Consider the following 19551-nt stretch of genomic DNA (forward strand, 5'->3'; position numbering starts at 1 on the left):
TCCTAACCCCATGAATTCAAAGGTAAGCGTAACTGAGTAATGTTAAGTTGCTGTTTAGGGCACTGGTTTATAAACTTTAAATATTTTATTAAAATTGACTTGGGTGGGGGAGATAGGAGGGACAGGAATGCATCTTTTAATAAATGCCTTAGGTAGTTCTGATACCTACAGCGTGTCCTTTTTCTGAGCTCCTAGTAGTACTGAAACCCCTCAAGACAGGAACAGAGCCCAAGGCTGGGAGGTGGGAGAGAGTGCGGCACACTTCAAAAAACAAACCAGAATTTCAATGATGGCGCCTCGGGTCCTTGAAAGGCACATCCACCCCAAAGAAGTTTGAGTAAAGTGCTGGCTTTCAAATGAGGGAGGAACCAGGAAGTGTTTGTTATCTGCTCTGTCTCAAATTCCTGCTTTGTAAATAAGTATTAAAACATAGCTACTTATTTTTTTTTTTTTTTTTTTAACCAACCCGCCCTTCCCTTAGGGTTCTCTGCCAGGAAGAAAATGAACATATATCTTGATGTTCTTATTGATTTCTCTGCCCATTCTTGCCTTTTTCACCCATGTAGGGTCCTCTTCCCACACTCCTTCTGCTTTCTCCAGGATGAATTTTAACTGGTCTTAAAAACCCATTCAAAAATACATTATTTGGGTCTTCCTAGAGATAACTTTTTATAATGACTTTTTTTTTTTCACAATTATAGGAAATTTCAGAATATATAAATCATTTGTAATCTGATTATTAACATACTTTTAATATTTTATCATTTTCTATCCAATCTTTTTTCTAGTTATTGTTTGTAGAATTGGGTTCGCACATTTTACTAGGACTGGGTACAAGATAGAGCATATGATAAATACATCCTACTTTTTCCCACACCTGGAAATTAACCCCTTCACAAACAGTTTTATATCATGTGTCTTTGACTAAACATATTATGAGCATATTCCCTCTGTCATTAAATTACCTTCAAAAATAAGATTTTAAGTGTATCATATTTCATTGACTTGTTGAACCATGTCTTTTTCTCTACTGTTACCAATTTCCCATTCCCTATGATACCTACTTCCCTTTTTTTTATTATAAATAACACAGTACTGTGCATTCTCATGTAAATCTTGAGCATGTCTGTGATTAAGAAATCTTTCTTCGTTTCTAGAAACGGTATATCGTGGGTTAAAGGGAATGAATATTTCAAGGCTTATGACATCTATTGGTGTCACCTTCCAGAAAGATTATAACAACCTATGTTTCATTCTTGTAGTGAATAAGGGTATTCTTTCTTCCCACTCATATCATTTGTTGGTATTATTTTTAATTATCTGTTTTTTCACCTCGTACAGTCTTATTCCTTTCTGCCTTGTTCTGGAGCTGACTTTTTAGTTCCCTGAAGGACATAGCAAGGTCATGTTGCATCTGATAAGTACTTACAGTGCACTTCTAACTCCTGGCAGCTGTGTAGTGTAGAGCTTCTTGCACACATATCCTATCTGGTCTCCACAGGAAGCCTCTTACAACATGCAAAATGAAAACGATTTTTTTCTGACTATAAAATAATAAAAAATAAATCAATAAATAAGAAAAGTCATTAATAATATAACTACCCAAAGAAAAAACACTAATAACATTTTGAGATAGATCCTTCTAGACATTTTTTTCTGTTTATATTCACACACATTGCCTGTATGTGCATTGAGATTTGATTACCCAAGTGGGATCAAGTTAAACAATCTATTTTATAATTTTTTATATCTTTCTATGTTAATACATAAAAATTTAAAGAGACAGTATTGTTTGGTAGTTAAAAGCATGGGTACTGCAGCCCACTCTGCCTATTTAGTGTGAAACATTGAACAAGTTACTTAATTGTTCTGTGCCTCAGTTTCCAGAATTGGTGAGGAGGGATAATAATTATTCCTATCTTATAAGAGCATTACAAAGGTTAAATAGGTTATTATATAGGGCTGTTAGAATCCTTAATAACTTTCTATGTTGACACATACTGTATTAGCTATTAGTGTTTATATAATACACATATTTTAAATATTCATTTTGTAATTATATAATTATAGAAATAATAAGTAAGTCTCTTATAGAAAGTGAAAACAGAAATAAATAATGTAATAAGGTTAGTTCAATATGTACCAAAATCTGTCCATATACACAATATATACACCAAACTATTATCTAAACTGTGGTTGTTTAAGGTAATAGATTTATCAGGGACTAACTTTCACTGACTTTTTAATGTATAATTTTCTAAATCCAAATAGGTTCATCAAATTTGTACATATTTTTGTAATCTTATAGATATACATATATATATCTACACACTATTTTGTAACTTGCTTTTTTTTACTTGATGATATATTTTAGACAATTTTCCCCATAAGTGCTGGATTGATTTTGCTCATTCTTTTGGACAGCTCTGTGATATTCTGTTGCATGGCTGTGCCACAATTTATCTGACCATTCCCTCATTGATGAACTTTTCCTCTATTATTTTTGCTGTTACAAACAATGCTTCAGTGAATATCTTTTCGTGTATATCTATGTGCATTCATATGAGTTTTTTTATAGGAGAAATTCCTAGAAGTGGAATTAATGGTTTAGTGCATATATCGATTTTTAAAGGTTTTTCATATGCATCGTCAAATTGCCTTGCACAAATGTCATACCACTTTAAATTCCCACCAGTAGTGTATGACAGTTCTTGTTTTCCCACACCTGGAAATGAGTATCACACAACAATGTGTATCATCCTATATTTTCATCTTTGTTAGCCCAATACATGTAATGGTGTCTCTTTGTCATTTTAATTCTTTTAATGGCAGTGAGGTTAAAACTATTTTCATATGTTCAGTGATTATTGGTATTTCCTATGAAAATTGTCTTCTCATTGTCCATCATTGGTGTGTTTAACTTTTTCTTTTGTGTCTTTTTCTTACTGATTTGTAAATACTCTATAATATTAATTATAGTAAATCTCTGTCTACCATGTATGTTGCATATATTTCCCCCACTGTATTGATTTTTTTTTCCCAATAGTTTTCTCTCTCTTCTTCAGATTGGATAACTTCCACTGCTCTATCTTCAAGTTTACTGACACTTTCTCTGTCATCTCTATTCTGCTAGTCAGCCCATCCATTGAGTAATTTCGCATACTGGTATTTTTTCCAGTTAAAAATTTCTATTTGGTGTTTTTTTTATATATATAGTTTCTATTTTTCAGCTAAGAGTTCCTCTCTTCATTTGCTACGAGCATATTTTCCTTCATTTCATTGACCATAGTTATAATATCTGCTTTAAAGTCCTTGTCCAATAATTCAAACATCTGGATTATCTAAGTCACTGTTGATTGTCTTTTCTCTTGAGGATAAGTGATGTTTTTCTGGTTCTTTGGATGGTGAGTAATTTGGGATTGTATCCTGGACACTGGGTATGTCTGGATTCTGATATTTTGTCTTAGCAGCCCCCCCCCCCCCAGGGTAGGCTCAACTGCAAACTCTGTCTCACCAGTGGTGAGCAGCAACTCATGTCTCAGTGCACTTCTTTTGTCTTTAGCTGGACTACTTGTAGTCTCCCTCAGAGGTCTCCTGGAAGCGTGGGCAGAGTTTGTATACAAATTAGGGTTTGCCTTTCTCTGACTCTTTCCTTTCCAAGATTTGCCCCTCACTCTCTTATCTCCTCAGGTCAGAAAGATGAGGGCTGTCTGTTGGAGTTTTTACTGCCCTGCACTTTACCCCAACTGTGGCCTATCCTTAGGGCAAAGTCACCAAAAGTGCAACTCACTCCATGCTGGACTCTTCCTCCAGGTTTTGACTCCCTTCTAAAATCCTACTTTGTTCACTCTCAGATAATTGTCTTTTGTATTTTTTTTTTTAGTTTATTGTTATCTGCAGAGGGGATTATCTCTTATGAACTTACTCTTCCATGTTGGCAACAGAACCAGAGTTTGTTTGTTTGTTTGTTTGTTTGTTTGTTATATGCAAGTTTAATACTTTTACCTGGTCAAATATATAAATCTATTCCTTTATGGCTTCTGAAATTGGTTCTCTGCTTAAATCCATCTTCTTCACCTCATAAGTATAAATAATTTTTTTTCAAGTTAGCTAGGACTTGGACTTAAATTTTCTTCTAGTTGAACTCCAAAATGCCACCATTAATGTACTTGCTGTGGGAGTGGAGAGGAGAGGGCAGAATCAAGAATGAATAAGACTTTAGCTAATTGGCTATACCTGGTGAGGGAGGGAATCTGTGACTGAGACGAACCGATTGTGAGATGAGGGGATGCCATTGATGAAGAACATGTCAGGACGGGTACATGTCCTTCTTCAATCCAGACCTCAGCCAAAGACTTTGTGCTCTCAGCCAGATGTGTCATTTTTTATGTAGGCCCATTCATTTTCAGCCCACACCAAATAGTGTAATGTCCCCCGGTAGGATACACAAAAGAAAACCGTGTGGGTTTGCCTACTGAGTCTCTAGCTCTAACCTAGATCCACTCTGCTCCTCAGACAGGCAGAACATGGTGGTCAAGGACCTCGGTGTTGGAGTCAGGCATATCTGGGTCCAAACTGATTCTGCCGCTGTTAGCTGCTTGACTTCTTTGAGCCTTGTTTCCCCTTTTATAAGATGGGCATAAAAATAGTTCCCATTTCATAGCGCTGTGAGAATATAAGAGAGGCAATGCGCGCCAAGGTTTACCGCAATAACTGGCACAGGGTAAACTCACTCAAGGAGTATCAGAGCACTGCCCTATCAGATCAGAGGTGTGGTTTTTGCCCCTCACCTGCTGTGGTGGCCTTGGGCAAGCTCTGCAGTCTGTGGTTCTGTCTGTAGGAATTTCCACGTCTGGAATGAAGCCTGGTTTGTGCGGACTGACTTGGGCCCCTCGTACAGCGGATGGCAGGTTCTGGATGCCACCCCCCAGGAGAGAAGCCAAGGTAACCCCCTGATGGCCCCCTGATGGCCCCCTTTTCTGGGTTTGGCTGTACATCACAGCCTTTCAATTTTTTATAGTAGTGAACCGTGGCACAGAAAAGTCACCTGAGTCCTCTCCATCTCTGGAAGGCACAATGGGATTAAAACAAAAACACTTTCTAGGTAGATTTCTTTTCCTAATTTTGCTTGGCTCAGGCTGCTATTTAACTGAGTGCCTTGCCTGTGCCCACATAGCTGCCATCACTGCTGCGGAGGCCCCGGCACATGCCAGGCAACAAGGAAAAGAAGCCGTCCTCTGCCAACAGTGATTTTCCTGCACTGGCTCTAGTAGTCTGTCCCTCCCAGCACAGGATTGTCTGTTACCTTCATTTTCAGTTGTTTCTTTCAAACTTAAAAAAAGGAAAAAGTTAATTATACAAGTAATATGTACACATGGTTTAAAATTTTTTTCAAACCATTCTCAAAGGCCTTACAATGAAAATTAAGTTTTACCCCCTCTCCCAACTGCAGTTTCTCTACCAGAAGCAATGAATGGGACTAGATTGGGGGACTTAGGGGAAGGATGGTAACCCTCCAGACATTTTCTAGACCACTGCTTTTCGAACTCTTCACTGTAACCCATTAGTGGTTATAAAATGAAGTCAGTGGGTTATGACCATCATTTTAAGAAATGAAATAGGATGGCGGGTAAAGGAGTGGGTTGAAGGAAAGGAAAATAACTTAAATATCAGGGTGCATTGGACATAGTAAGAATAAATATTGTCCTGTAAAACTTTTGTTTCAGGATCATATATGTGCCAAGATGTAAAATCTATTTATTTTTAAGGGTCATGGTAGAAAGAAAGTTGAAAGTGACTGTTCCAGGCATATGAAAGTGTGTATCTTTTTTGTTTATTTGTTTTGTCAATAAAATGCAATAATTCTCTTTTTTTTCCTTCTGTTGTACCTTGCTGTTTTTTGGCTGGGTGCTTCATGAGTCACACTATATCTATATATCTATATCTAAATCTAATCTAGATCCATCTATTCATTCATCTATCTACCTATCTGTCTATCTACCTATCCGTCTATCTATCTATCTATCTATCTATCTATCTATCTATCTATCTTATGCATCTATCTATCCATCTATCTATCTATCAGTCTATTTAGATAGAGCTACCCATGCTGAAGGTGAGAGAAGAGAGGTGACAGGGTTTGGGAGCTCAGAGGGGGAGAGACCCCTGTGGTCTGGGTGTTCAGGGAACTCTTCCAGGAACAGGGAGGCGATGATTTGGGAAGAATGATTTGCAGAGATAGAAAAGAGGCAACCCTGAGCATGAGACAGCCAGACTTTCCTCTTTCAGAAACAGATCTAGGGCAGTGGGTTAGTATGCACCCACAGAATGTACGCGTAGGATTGGGCCAGTCTTCTGAAGAGATGAAGTCAGACCAGGGTACTATTGCAAAAGATAACAGTAGCACCGTTTGTGCTGAGTGCCAAATGAGGGGGGCAGACTGTGGGGGCTGACGGAGCTTGGCAGGATAGAAACAGGGGAGCTGGGTGGCTGTGGACGGCCCCCAGAAGAGCAGGCCCTAGGGTGGGCTGCTGCAGACGGGCCTTGCTTTGGCGTGCATCTAACCTCTGCGCCCTGACCCGCAGGGGTGTTCCAGTGCGGTCCCGCTTCCGTGATGGCGATCCGCGAGGGGGACGTGAACCTGGATTTCGACATGCCCTTCGTATTTGCCGAGGTGAACGCGGACCGTATCACCTGGATCTATGATTCCCATCGCGGCAACCAGAAGCAGAATTCCTTGGACCCTCACACCATTGGCAAGTACATCAGCACCAAGGCGGTAGGCAGCTACTCTCGCATGGACGTCACCGAGAAATACAAATACCCAGAAGGTAAGAGAGGCACTGGTGAGGCGGTGGCACTTAGGGATTGATGGTGGCAAGAGAGCTTTTAAAGTGGGAAAGAGTAAACTCACTGGTGCTGGGTAAACTCACGGGATGAGTATCAGAGCCCTGCACTCTCGGATCAGACATGTGGTTTTTGCCCCTCACGTGCTACAGGGCCTTGGGCAAGCTCAGCCAGTTCTGCCTGAATGGTAAGACTGCTCTCTGGCACCTAACACCCAACTTCCCAGACTGTTTTCAGTGGGGACAGAACTGTCATGGGCAGACTGGCGCCAGAGGAAGTTTGCCACAGGGCACAGGCAGCTGTCATGCCAGCTCATCTTCAGCTGGGTCTTTTGCCAATTGCATACCTGGGGTGACAGCACAATGATTAAATAGCACAAGGAGAAACATGGTCCCCATGGGAGGCTCCCAAGGCCTTTAGGAGAAATTATTCAGTCAACCCCCTCCCTTAGCCTCCAAGAAACACAGAAAACATTCTCTGAACAAAGAAATGGACAAAGACTCCAAAGACATGGGCTTGTGCTATGTTCACTTCGGAAGCCTCCCAAGAAACCATTGAGGTGGGACTACATCACGAGGAGAATTCCCATGCCCCTGAAATCTTAAGCATCTGCATGAGTGCTGGCCCCCCTAAAGTCACTGGGAAGACTAGTTGCTAGCAGGCTACCTTTAACTCAAATGACTCTTGTTGCTCTATTTTGGAAGTTGCTTTCAAAGTCAGCAGCCTCTCTCTTTGAGGATTCTCCACTGGGACAAAAGTTCTACATTTGCAGGGGATGTTCATTTTTAGAAATAGCCCAAAGTAAATTAATGCTTGCTCTAGCAGGCCAGTCCATCCCTTAAGAGAGCCAATGTTTCACTCTTTCTAAAATGCTTTGAAATAGTTGCTTCAGTGGCTCCTCACAGTTGGTTCTGAGGGGTCAAGAAAAGTGCTCTCAGAAAGGTGCCCACAATACATCCTAAAGTAAACCCTACAGCTGTGCAGCTGCTGGCTGTTGGTGCTGGCTGCACTTTACAAAAGAGAAACGCTGAGCACAGGAGGTAGGGTCTGGCTCCAAGTTCAGTTGCATGACCCTCTGGGTAGTGGTATTTGTGGACATTTGCAGGCACAACTCTAGGGCAATGAGATTGGTGACCTCAATTTGGCCCCATCTGTTTCTGCAAGCTATTCCCACTGTCGGGATCAGATGGCCCTTCTCTCAGTCAGTAAACATGGACTGAGACCTCCACCAGCGCCTGCTCTATGCTCAGCTCTGGGGAGGCAACAGAGAACACTACAGATGGGCCCCTGCCCTTGCGGAGCTCATAGATCAGAGGGGAAGGCAGATAGAAGACAAGCATTTTCAAAGATGTCATGATGTGGAAACAAGCAAAGGGGCCAGAGAACAAACCATCCGGGGCAAGAGGTGAACTCCAGTCCTACCACTTAGAACTATGCGACCTCAAGCATGATTCTTAGGATCCCTCATCCCCCGTTTCCTCACCTGTAGAATGACAGTAGCGATGCCCGTCTTCAGTAGGATGTAAATGAGCCGGGGTTTATAAAGCATTGAGTGCAGTGCCTGGCACAGAGTGAGGATTTCATAACTAGTGGTGATTTTTTTCCAGTTTGAACATCTGCAGCCTCATTGGAATAATGACCTCGCAAGCTGACTTTTGAAGTGCACTGTTTACTTGAATATATGACTCTGTGGGGGTGCCCTACCTTACTGTCATGCCTTGATTCTACTTCTTGGGGGCTCTGGCTGTCCCAGCCAAACCTTCTAAACAATGAAGAGGGGCCAGGTTTGGGTCAGGTTGGAGAGAATCCCTGCAGGATTCCTGGCAACGCCCCAGCCCCTGCGTGACAGCAGGGCTCGTCACCCTGCCTGTTGTTGCCCAGTTCTCCTTACCTAATGATGCGTTTGTCTCTGAGGGCCCTAGGGAAGAAAAGCTCATAAAATAGGTTGCTAAGCATTTGTGCAATAGTAACACCAAGAGAGAAAACAGTAGCAGGAAGCTTAGTCTTGAGTAAGCCCAGCAGGTGACCTATATAGGTATCTAGGCTCTGAGTCTCATTGTGCAAACACACCTGCTCCGAGGTCCTGGGCACAGAAGGTTCTGCTCCCTGCACAGACATCAGCCCTGGGTGTGGACTTACAACTCGGCTAGAGAATGGGAAGGCACCAAAAGGAACCCAGCCCACCAGGAGCTATCAGTTCGGGTAATCTGGCTGCCTGCCTCCTTTTTGGTAGGGAGTGTGGGAGGAACCTTAAACTATGGGGTCGTGAAGACTGGCTCCCTCTCTGCTTCTAATCTCCAGATTAGACTTGTCACTTGGACCAGTCACTTCCCTGCTTACGGCCTTAATTCTAGCATGATGGGCTTGGATGAATTAGTCTCTGAGATCTCAGCCAGTTCTTACATGTAACGTATGGGGAAAGTGCTTACAATAAGTCATCTGGAGTCTTAAAAATTTTCCAGGTTGGTTGGGGAAGGTGAAAGCCATAAATATGGTCTGCAGATATAAACATGGTAATTCCTTGTGTACCTCTGTCCATGTTCCTGGAAGATCAATACCTCCCCATTGATAGCGGGTCTATCTTCAGATCAAGGTAGGGAGCTCAACACTGGCTCCGAAATTTGGAGTTTGTCACTCAGCTCCTAGTGCCCAAGAGCCATGAACTTTAGCATACATCATGGCTGTTCTCCGCAGGCTGTTTATACCATCACATTCAGCGGGACCCACAATCTGAGTCAGTCAGTCCTTTGTGTTTCTGAAACCTGAACTCTCTTGACAATTTAAACTAGTCATAACTTGGAACCGTACCAACCATGGGAAGTTACTGTCAGTTGACAGAGACAAAAGTAACGCTCTTCAACTCTTCAAAGCACCTTTAGAAACAAAGCAGAATAACACGGTAAATTGGTTTGAAAAAAATTCTACTGAAGCCAATTCTAAATCATAACCTTATTTATTTATGTATTTATTTTGCCTGTGAACTCATTCTAACCTTTTTAGCTTGGTTTTTGTTTATTTTTAAATTATCTGTTTGTTCTTTAAGTCTTACAAGGAAACTTTTATTCAAAAAAAAAAAGAAAGAAAGAAATCAAACCTAATTAACCTAAGCAAAAATATCAAGCCCAATCGTAATTTTATATTGTTGCTGAGAAAGCTTTCCTTACATACAGCTCCTTGGAAATTTAGAGCTGATTGGAAAGGCACCATAGACTGGCTGGTCTGAGAGCCTTACCTTAACCTTTTCACTGCATTAACTGATTTCAAATTTGTTCTCCAAAATGTGTCAAAAACCCACAGAAAATAATTACAGTATTTATATTTTTAAGTAAATACAGTTAAGGTACTACATTTTGTTAAATGATTACTTTAAAGTATAAACATTTCCTATCATTATTCATTCTTGAAAAATACAAAAATATAGAAAAATGTACATCCGTCTTCTTAAACTTCCCTTCTGGAACACTGAGCTCATGGGGTAAAGTCAAACGCCGCAGTCAGCGGCATGGAAATAGCATTCAACTATAGACGAAGGTCGCAGCGAAAATGTTAAAGAGGATGAAATGGCGACCTGGAGAGTTTGGACACTTGCTTGGGTCAGAATCACTGTGCAGCAGCAGAACGAGTGTTAGTCCCAGGCCACTTTCCAGGCAGGACACTGTCCTCTGTCCAGGTTGCCACTGCGTCTCTGAGATGCTTCTCTCTTTTCCCCCCACATAGGTTCCAACCAGGAAAGAAAAGTGTTTGAAAAAGCTGTGGGGAAACTTAAACCCAACAGTTCATTTGGCCCAACATCTGCAGGAGACATCACAAATGAGGAACGGGAGCCCAGCATCTCTGGCAGGTTCAAGGTCAATGGCATATTGGCAGTGGGCAAAGAAGTCAACCTAGCCCTTTTGGTGAAAAACCTGACGCGTGATATGAAGACAGTGACAGTGAACATGACAGCCTGGACCATCGTTTATAATGGCACGCTTGTACATGAAGTGTGGAAGGACTCCATCACAATATCTCTGGACCCTGAAGAAGGTAACTCATTTTTCCTCTAGGTTGTTGAGACACCTGGCATCCAAGGTCACTGATATTCTGTTGGGGTTGGAGAGTTCCTATTGGAACTGACTCAGTCGTCTAAGGATCAAACAGCACAGGGCCTCTGCGGTTAAGCCTTAGATTTTGAAGTTTTGGAAGTTGCTGTCATGGTGCACAATGCGTCAGCATGGTGCCAACCCAAATCCTTTTATGCCCTCAGTGAGGAAGGAGGGAGCCTTGGGTGATTAATAGACATACCACATTATCCCTTACAGGTATATACCACTTCCCACAGTGTGCGGAGTGCTTCCTCATTTGATCTTCTATAAAGGACAGATTTCAGTATCCCCATTTTACAGAGGCCAAAACTGAGGCTTGGAGAGATTGTGATTTGCCTAAGAGATTAAGTGTTGTAGCTAGTAAGTGGCAATGCCAAGGTCTTGGTCCTAGGTTTCCTGATGCTACATCCAGTACCACCTTCCACACCCATTTTCTAGGACGTATTGCTGCCACCACCATCCCCCACATGCCACGCCCACCCACCCCACCCCACAATGAATCACTTTTCAGGTTTGACCCTAGAAGTGTTGCAATGTACCACAGGGTCTTGTACCCTCACCTAATGTTCCCTACAGCTGTCCAGGAGTGAGTGGAGTTTCCTGACAACAGCGATGGGAGCTCTGAGAATTTGGGAGGAACAGTTACTCCTTACTCTTGGGTGGTACAGATGGGAAGGCAGCAGGTGGAGCAGGGAAAGGTTGGAGCCCTGGAAGGATTACAATGCAGGTGTGCCCACACTGGCAAAATCCCTCAAGCTGTTATGAAAAGTTGAGACTTACAGAGAAGATTAACAAGGGTGGGGTGGTGATTTGCTTCACAGAAAGAAGTAATAAAAACTGATTAATTAACACAGCCCATCTTGAAAGAAGTCTGTCTGCAGAGGAACCTGAGACACATTTTACCTGTCAGAAGGCAGCAGTCCCCTAGCAACCTGACTTCTGGCAGAATATTAGCAGAAATCTTCCCCATACCAAAAGCAACTGCCTGGCTGTTGTTCACCTTCAGAGCTCAAGAGAAGAGCTATTTTTGTCGGCCAAAAGTAATTCACATGAGAGAAATGGTTAAAAAAAAAAAAAAAAAAAAAAAACTTCTGCAAGAGGGAGCAGAATGAAATGGGAAGGGGCGAGGAAACAGGTGAACTGGTCCGGATGCTGTCACCTACTTTCCGGGTGACGCTGTTCATACGTCCTCCGCCATTTTCAGAAGGAAGCCTCAGTGTTCACTGCCTGAGAGGGCTGGACCAGGTGATGCAAGGGCCTGTCATAGCTTCATTTGGGGCAGACTGGGCAAATTTCTCCAGTGCTAAAAGCAGAGGCAGCTTCTTCCTTACAGCCTTACCTCAAAGGGGTGCCTCCAGGCCACCGAGCGTGATAGTGTGGAGAGATGGGGCTGCCCTGGACCCCAGAGGAGGGAGAGGTACCTGTGGCCTGCGGTACCAGATGGGAGCCTTAAAGCTTGGGGAGGAGCCAGATGAATGGAGAGAAGCTGGGGAAGGCATTTCCACCTGAGAGAACAATGTGAGTCAAAGCAGGGAGGTGACAATGTGCCTGTCCTGAGAAGGAACAATGAGAGGTGCAGAGGGTTCTTTTTTTTTTCTTTTTTCTTTTTCCTTTTTTTTTATTAGTTTCAGGTGTACAAAACAACGTAATAGACATTTATCATTTATGTCCCCCACACAGTGACAACCCCCTCCCCCCCATCCACTGTCCCTCTGACATCGCACACAGCCATTACATTTCCACTGTCTCTATTCCTAATGCTGAACTCTGCTTCTTGTAACTATATATATATAAGTAAAAAATTGTAGTTAAGGGAGAGGTGAGTTGGGCTCAGTGATGCAGGGCCAGATTGAGGGATCTGAAGTTTATTTAGTGATGAGCCACGGAAGATTTTTGAGGTGACATGGAAGAGGAGGGACGTGATTTGGGAAAAGAAAAACAGAAGTTCTTCTAAAGCCGTGTCTGACTGATACGTGCAGATGACTTGGAAGCAGAAGAGGCCCGAGGCGGGGAGGTGCCTCAAACACTGCTGCTAGAATCCGAGGCTATGAAATGAAGTGGGAAGATCATTTTGCCAATCCCTGACTTCCCTTCCTAGTGTTTACTGTGTTATCATCATTATTGCCATCATCACTAGGCAATCAGTTAATATTTGTATTCTTCCCTTGCCCTTTAGAAGGAAATTTGCCCTCTGACGTTTTCTGGATGTGGAGGAAGATTCAGCCCCTCTAAGCCCATCCTCCTGGGAATCTGCCCAGCCAGCTACAGTCCTGGCCTCTCCCTGGTCCCTCCTCTAGAGCCTGCACAGGATAGGGGGGTGTTTCCCACAAGGCTTGGCCCAGGGAGGGCTCAGTCAAGCCCTGGGCTACAGATATTCCTGGCCCGCTCGCACTGACTTGGCTTGGTATCAACTTTGAAGAAGGTTTCAGAAGCCAACCCCACTCCCTCTCACTCTGCTCCCCTGGCTTCTCTTCCAGAAATACAGCATCCCGTGAAGATCACCTATGCTCAGTATGAGAAGTACCTGAAAGCGGACAATATGATCCGGACCACAGCCATATGCCAGGCCTCCGATGAGGCTGAGGTAGTGGTGGAAAGGGACGTCATCCTGGACAACCCCACACTGACCCTGGAGGTAAAGGGGTGGGGAGGGGTGACCCCTAGCCAGCCAGCCCTGTGGGCCATGGCCCTCCCTGACCACAAGGAAGGTCCTTCCCTGCTGAGAGGGGCAGGGGACTGGGCTCAGCTCTGGTCCAGTCTCTGCCAAATGGATCCTCCAAGAGATCCTGCTCACACCTTGTTCCCTGGCTGGTGAGATAAACAGGAGCATTGCCCTGTGTCTTCTTTGGTTCCAGTTCTAGAGCCACTGGGGGTACCAGCTCAGTAGTGGCTGGAGGGACTCTTCTGTTCACTCTCCCACCCACTCAGCTCTGAGCATCTGCTGTGTCCTGGGCCATGCCAGACTCAAGAATCACAGAGGGCCCCAGGAGCTGGATTCTGCCTGCAGGGAGGTCACAGCCCAGCCCCCAGACATATTTGTAGAGCAGATCAGAAATGGGCACAACTCACATGTATCTCTCCACTCTCTAGACCCCAGAGTTATAGAACTGTGGGCTCTTAGGAGCCTAGTCTCGTGCTCCCATACTCTGCCGTTTCACACAAGAGTAAACTGAGGCCCAGAGAGAAAGAACTGCTAGTTGCTGCAAGAGCCAGGGCTAGACCTCAGGCCCTGGGACTCCCAACCGAGGGCCCTTCCCCGGACATCCGGCATGTCCATACCGGCAGCAGCATCTTCGTAGTGGTGGCGAATGAGGCTGCCTCTGTCTCTGCTCTGGTTTCGGGCTCTGCTCCCAGGCTCCTGGGGCCACTCTATCCCTTCCTCGGTGCCTGGACCAGGAGTACTTGTGCCGACTGTAAGCCTGTCCCTCCTCTCCAGCCCCTGGACCTGCCGGCCCCCCAGCCCAGGGTGTAGGCCACCAGAGCCAGACAACACAAACCTAAAGGGTGAGGGGCTGGCAGGCAAGGCAGGCAGAGGAGATGGGGTCTTCCCCTGAGGTGTCCCACAGACAGCCTAGCCTCATGGGTCAGGCGTCTGCGGTAGCTACCATCTTCCCCACCTGTCTAGGTAGTGATTGCCTTTCTCTGTTCCATCACAATGCTGCCAGCTTCTTGAGCCCCAGATTTCTAGAGGAGCTGGATAATTGTGGCTGTCCTGGTCCTATCTCCCCAAGCTGCACCCTGGCCACAGGGAGCTCAGAGAGAGGTCAGGAGGACCCAGGGCTCCTACAGCCATGCAGTTAGCCTGCGATTGAGACCTTTCACTGTCCTGGTTAGTCTGTCCTGTGCTTCAGAATGGGCAGGGTGACCCTCCCTCTCAGGGGCTAGGGAGTCAGGGACTGGACAGCAGTTTAGGCGAAAGCAGAGCGGGGCAGTAGTTCAGCCTTCGGGTCTATAACCTTGTATCCAGGCCCCATCATTTATCAGCAGTGACCCTGAGTATGTCCCTTAATCTCTGAGTCTCAGTTGCTCCAACTCTGTAACGGGGATGATAAAACACTTTCCTTGCAGGATGTCATTTCTTTAGGGAAGCCTTTCCTGACCTTCCACACCTCCCCCGCAAAATTCAGCCTGGTCTCCAGTTAAACACCTCCTGAGCCTGTGTCCTCTTGCTTCATGGCATTTGTCCTAGTTGAAGTTATACCTTTATTTGTGCAATTGCTTGGTTGCTGTCTCCAGCAGACGGAAACTCCATGACAGTAGGTGCTCACCCTGCTCGAGGCCGCCACTGTCTCCCCTGCCATATCATAGAAAATAATCAATATTTGTAAAACAAAAACATCTCTATCCCCTGGAACAGAGACGCTTGGCTCCAGGCTGGCATTCTTCGCCACCCATAGTTTTCATTGTCAGTCCATAGTTGTTCCCTGTGTGTTAAGGCCTCCCCTGCTTCCCAGGGCATTTCCAAGAAATGTGCCCTGTCACTGGACACCTGATGGACAGCCCAGTACTTATTCTCATTCCTGAGGCTGGTAAAAGAGGCTGGGTAGCAGCCAGTTCAGTTATGAAAACACTCTGTGTTAAAATGATCCATGTTTAAATGAAGTTAGGTTTCTCCCCATTATAATCTCTTATCCAATATCCTCAACCCTCCTCATAGCCTTATCTTTTATTCAATACTTTTGTGTTACATCTTTTGGATTTCCATATCAAGTCTGCTTTGCCTTTAAAGAGTCTGTAAAAGGAAATCAGAATGCGTACAGGCTGGAAATATACCATCGAGAACTTTCTTCTTGAATCTTGTTAAAAGGCATTCCTTCTTGTGGACCTCTTTGTGTGAATTTCCTCCTAACGCATTCTCTCCCCTACTTGGGCCTTCAGAGAATCAAGACATCCTTCCTTGTCCTAACTGAATGAATTGATGCATAGCTCATTCAGAGCAGGGTGCAGATTTTTAATCTTATAAGAGTGATCTGTATGAAAAAATACGAATTTGGGTAAAACCCCATTGTCTTATCTGGCATTGATTGGCACTTAGCAGTGAGGTCCTTACACTGTAGAAACTGAACCATGAAATCTGAACGTTTTGCCAAAGGGTGATGTCCTTTATTCATCCAGGGACCACTGACAATCACACACTGGTTTCTAGTGGCCTTTATCCTCGCCTTTGGGTGCATGTACAGATTTCGGTCAATAGGACAGGGTGGTGAACAGCAATAAAGAAAGAAAAACAAGTACATGGAAATCTCAAATTGAATATCAATGTGAAAAACATGGCACCACTCATGTAGCCTTGTTGTAACCCAGTGGCATGAAATTATGCTTCACCCTTCGAATTATGTCACACACTGAAATGAGTTCCACAGGAGAAATTATGGTATAGACCATGGTCTCTAAAATGTTTTAGTTATGCACAAATTATTGGTAGGCATTACTAGTGAGGAGAGCAAACGCTCTGAAACCAGGGAGGCGCTGGCTAGTCAATCTTTCTGAACTACGCTGTTCGTACTGCAAAATGGTTGCTGTAAGGATTCGTGGCAAGAAAAAGAACAAGAAACACAAAAAGCAGCCCCCTGTAGTGATCTTCAAAACAAGAAGAAAAGAAATCCACCAGCCATACAATTTCAGTTTCTATTTCCAAAACGCTTTCTTCCCACCCATGATCTCATATGGGCCCTCCTATCCCAGAGAAGAAGGCAGGAAGGCATGACTAGTCCATTTATCAGACAAAGTTGAGACCCAGGAACCACAAGCCTTTCTTTTTGGGAGCAAACACATCGTCCAGGTTTGCTTTTCTGACTGGAAGGCTAGGCTTCTCTGGCCTCTGACCAAGGACAGTGCAATGTTGGAGCCCTGTCCAGGCCACAAGATAGCATGTAAGGAAACTCTGGGCTCCACAAGTTTGAAGGATATCACTAGACAGGGTGTCATCAGAAGAGAATGACCTGAATTGAAGTGGGGGCCCAACACTGTGTCCTGTGGAGAGCAGCTCAGGGAGGGGGCTTCCAGCCTTGAAGGGAAGAAACGGGACCAGGGAGTGAGGTTCAAGGAAAGAACAGTTATTAAGTTCAGAACGAAACCTTGCCCAACACTCAGAGTAGCCCACAGCGGAACCAGGCTGTCCTGGGAAGAAGTGGACGCCCTTCCCAGGGTGAGTTGGAAAAGGGGACTGTGAACCCGGCAGGGAAGTTAAACTGCTCTCAGCCACCACAGTGTGCCGCCTTCACCCTCAGCCAGGGCGTCCTGTCTGTAGCATGGGGATCATAGCAACTTCCTAGGAACCCCCTGCATGAATGTCGCTGACACTTAGGAAGAGGAAACAGACAGTCCTGCCTTCCTTTGTCCTCAGTGACATCTTCCCCATGACCCAGTCACCCAGTCAGCCCTGTCAGCTCTCACCGAATGGCAGGTGAGCCAGCAGCAAGTGTGCTGACCCTGTCAACCCCTCTCCCCCGTAGCTGCTGGATCAGGCCAAGGTGCGGAAGCCCGTGAACGTGCAGATGCTGTTCTCCAACCCGCTGGACGAGCCAGTGAAGAACTGCGTGCTGATGGTGGAGGGGAGCGGCCTGCTACTGGGCAGCCTCAAGATCGAGTGAGTCCCAGGCTTCAAGGGCCCATGTGGGGTGGTCGGAGGGGGGCACCGGGCACACAGAGCTTCTCTAGCCTTGGAACTCGAGAGTCTGCATGTAGGCAACCACATTTGCCCTTGGTTTGGGGGTTCACCAAACTTGAACTCTCAGGAAGTCCAGGTCCCCAGAATTTGGAGCTGGTCCTCAGGGCTTAGCATATTTGGGAGATCATGGAACCCCTACCTCCACCTGCTGAGGGGTCCCAGGGCTGGAGGGATCTGGTGACTCAGGGTGGCAGTGAGAGGGAGCTAAAGGAGCAGTGACCTTGTCCGGTCTCAACCAGAGCAGGACTTGAGGCCACAGAGGCCCATCCAGTCTGCGGTCCCTGAATCTCACCATCAATATTGACTCGTGCCCTTCCCCAACAGTGTGCCAACCCTGCGCCCCAAGGAGCGGTCCCGGGTGCGTTTTGAAATCATGCCCACACGGAGTGGCACCAAGCAACTGCTCGCTGATTTCTCCTGCAACAAGTTTCCTGCGATCAAGGCTATGCTGTCCATTGATGTGGCCGAGTGAAGGGCCCCGGGTGACCCACATACAAACTTGGGTACCACGGAGCAGGCAGGGCTCACCTGTCCAGCCTGGGAAACCCACTCCATTCCCTAAGGCTTCCTGGATGAGCAGCTCCAGCCTCCAGCACACCCTGTTCTCTCACTCCCAGGCTGGCCTGGCTCCACCCTGACCCGAGACTTGATCAGTTTTTCACATTCCCTGGCTGCTTCTCCCCGTGGCTGCCTGCTCTGTGAGCCCCAGGCCCCGCTCAGCCCTCCCACCCACCATTGCAGCAGGACAAATGGTACCTGACCCAGCAACTCTCTGAATGCACACCAGGGAGAAGGCAGTCTGGACTGTTTGCTGATCCCAGGCCTGCAGTTGGGACATTCCTGTTCCAGCCTCGGGCCACTGTGGAGGGGAGGGGATGGTTAACCTTCTGTCATGGCACTCACATTCGTGCCATTTCAAAATAAACATTAAAAAGAGTACAATCACACAGCATCGGCTCTTCAAGACTGCTGCTTCACCTAAGGTGGTAGAAAAGGAGAGAGTGGCCGGGGCCATGTCCTTCCTGTGAAGGGATGACCTTGGGAAGACTTGCTCTCCACACTCCAATGCCCAAAAGCAGTGGGCTTGCTGTGTGTGGCTCCAGGTGCAAAACTAGGGAGAAATTTCAAGTCAATTTAGGAAAAGTTTCTGATTTGATTTCCCAAACTAGATTAGGCCGCCTTAGGAGTTAGCTCCTTGTCACGCAAGCTTCCAGGGCTCTCTCTGTGGCCGAGCACTCTCTTTTAGAGCCCTCTACAGGCATCAGAGTGAAAAGGGACTACAAAGTCTTCACTGGAGCTCTTTAGCAGAGCAGGAGTCCTCCCTAGCCCGGCCTCTGTTTATGCTGGGCTCTTTCCTCCTTGTGCCACACTCCTCTGGTAGCCAGGAGAGAACGTGCTACTTCCGGTGGCCACAGCACTGCTAACTCAGTGGGAATCTTCTCTGCCTTCACACACGCTCTGATGGCTCCTTAGTCTTTGCCCTTGAAATAACCCCAAGTATATCCCATAGCTTTCCTGTCACCTGTGCTGATGAATCCCATTTTGGCAATCATACCTCACTTTCTGAATTTGAAGGACCAGTCCAATGTCACAGCCAGCTCAAAGCTTTCTCCCCATGCTTAGCTCGGGCCTCACCCAGGGTTTCAGGCGGCACTGTCCTCCCCTCCTCCCACCTGTTGCTTGCTCCTTCAGAGTTGGGGCAGAAATAGAGAATTAGGAGGAAAATGACCAAGATCGATTTCACTGGTGTAGCATGGCCACTGATGCCCTCTGTGTGGCCAACATGGGAATGCAGGCTTTCTATACTGCGTGTTCCCTGACGTGGGCCACAAGCTCCTCAGTGTGGGCCCCTGGAGGTTCACCCCACTACCTCTCACTGCACTGGAAGTAGAGGTGTTTTCATGATGGCTGGAACCCAGTTCCCATTCATGGGGCCCACTGGTCCATGGG

The 19551-nt window shown here is 45.7% G+C and overlaps 1 protein-coding gene across 1 annotated transcript in view; it reads left to right on the forward strand.

Moving 5' to 3' along the window:
- Positions 1 to 18550, forward strand: part of TGM3 (transglutaminase 3) — a 40345-nt gene extending 21795 nt beyond the window's left edge. Inside the window, exons 8-13 of the mRNA XM_074317763.1 lie at positions 4841 to 4944; positions 6585 to 6830; positions 10564 to 10872; positions 13409 to 13566; positions 17387 to 17520; positions 17926 to 18550. Of these exons, the coding sequence (XP_074173864.1) occupies positions 4841 to 4944; positions 6585 to 6830; positions 10564 to 10872; positions 13409 to 13566; positions 17387 to 17520; positions 17926 to 18073 (1099 nt within the window). The 3' untranslated portion in view covers positions 18074 to 18550. The remainder of the gene's footprint in view (positions 1 to 4840; positions 4945 to 6584; positions 6831 to 10563; positions 10873 to 13408; positions 13567 to 17386; positions 17521 to 17925) is intronic.
- The last annotated feature ends 1001 nt before the right edge of the window (positions 18551 to 19551 follow it).

This window comes from Rhinolophus sinicus, linkage group LG13 (genome assembly GCF_036562045.2).
Source record: "Rhinolophus sinicus isolate RSC01 linkage group LG13, ASM3656204v1, whole genome shotgun sequence".
Classification (NCBI taxonomy): Eukaryota; Metazoa; Chordata; class Mammalia; order Chiroptera; family Rhinolophidae; genus Rhinolophus; species Rhinolophus sinicus.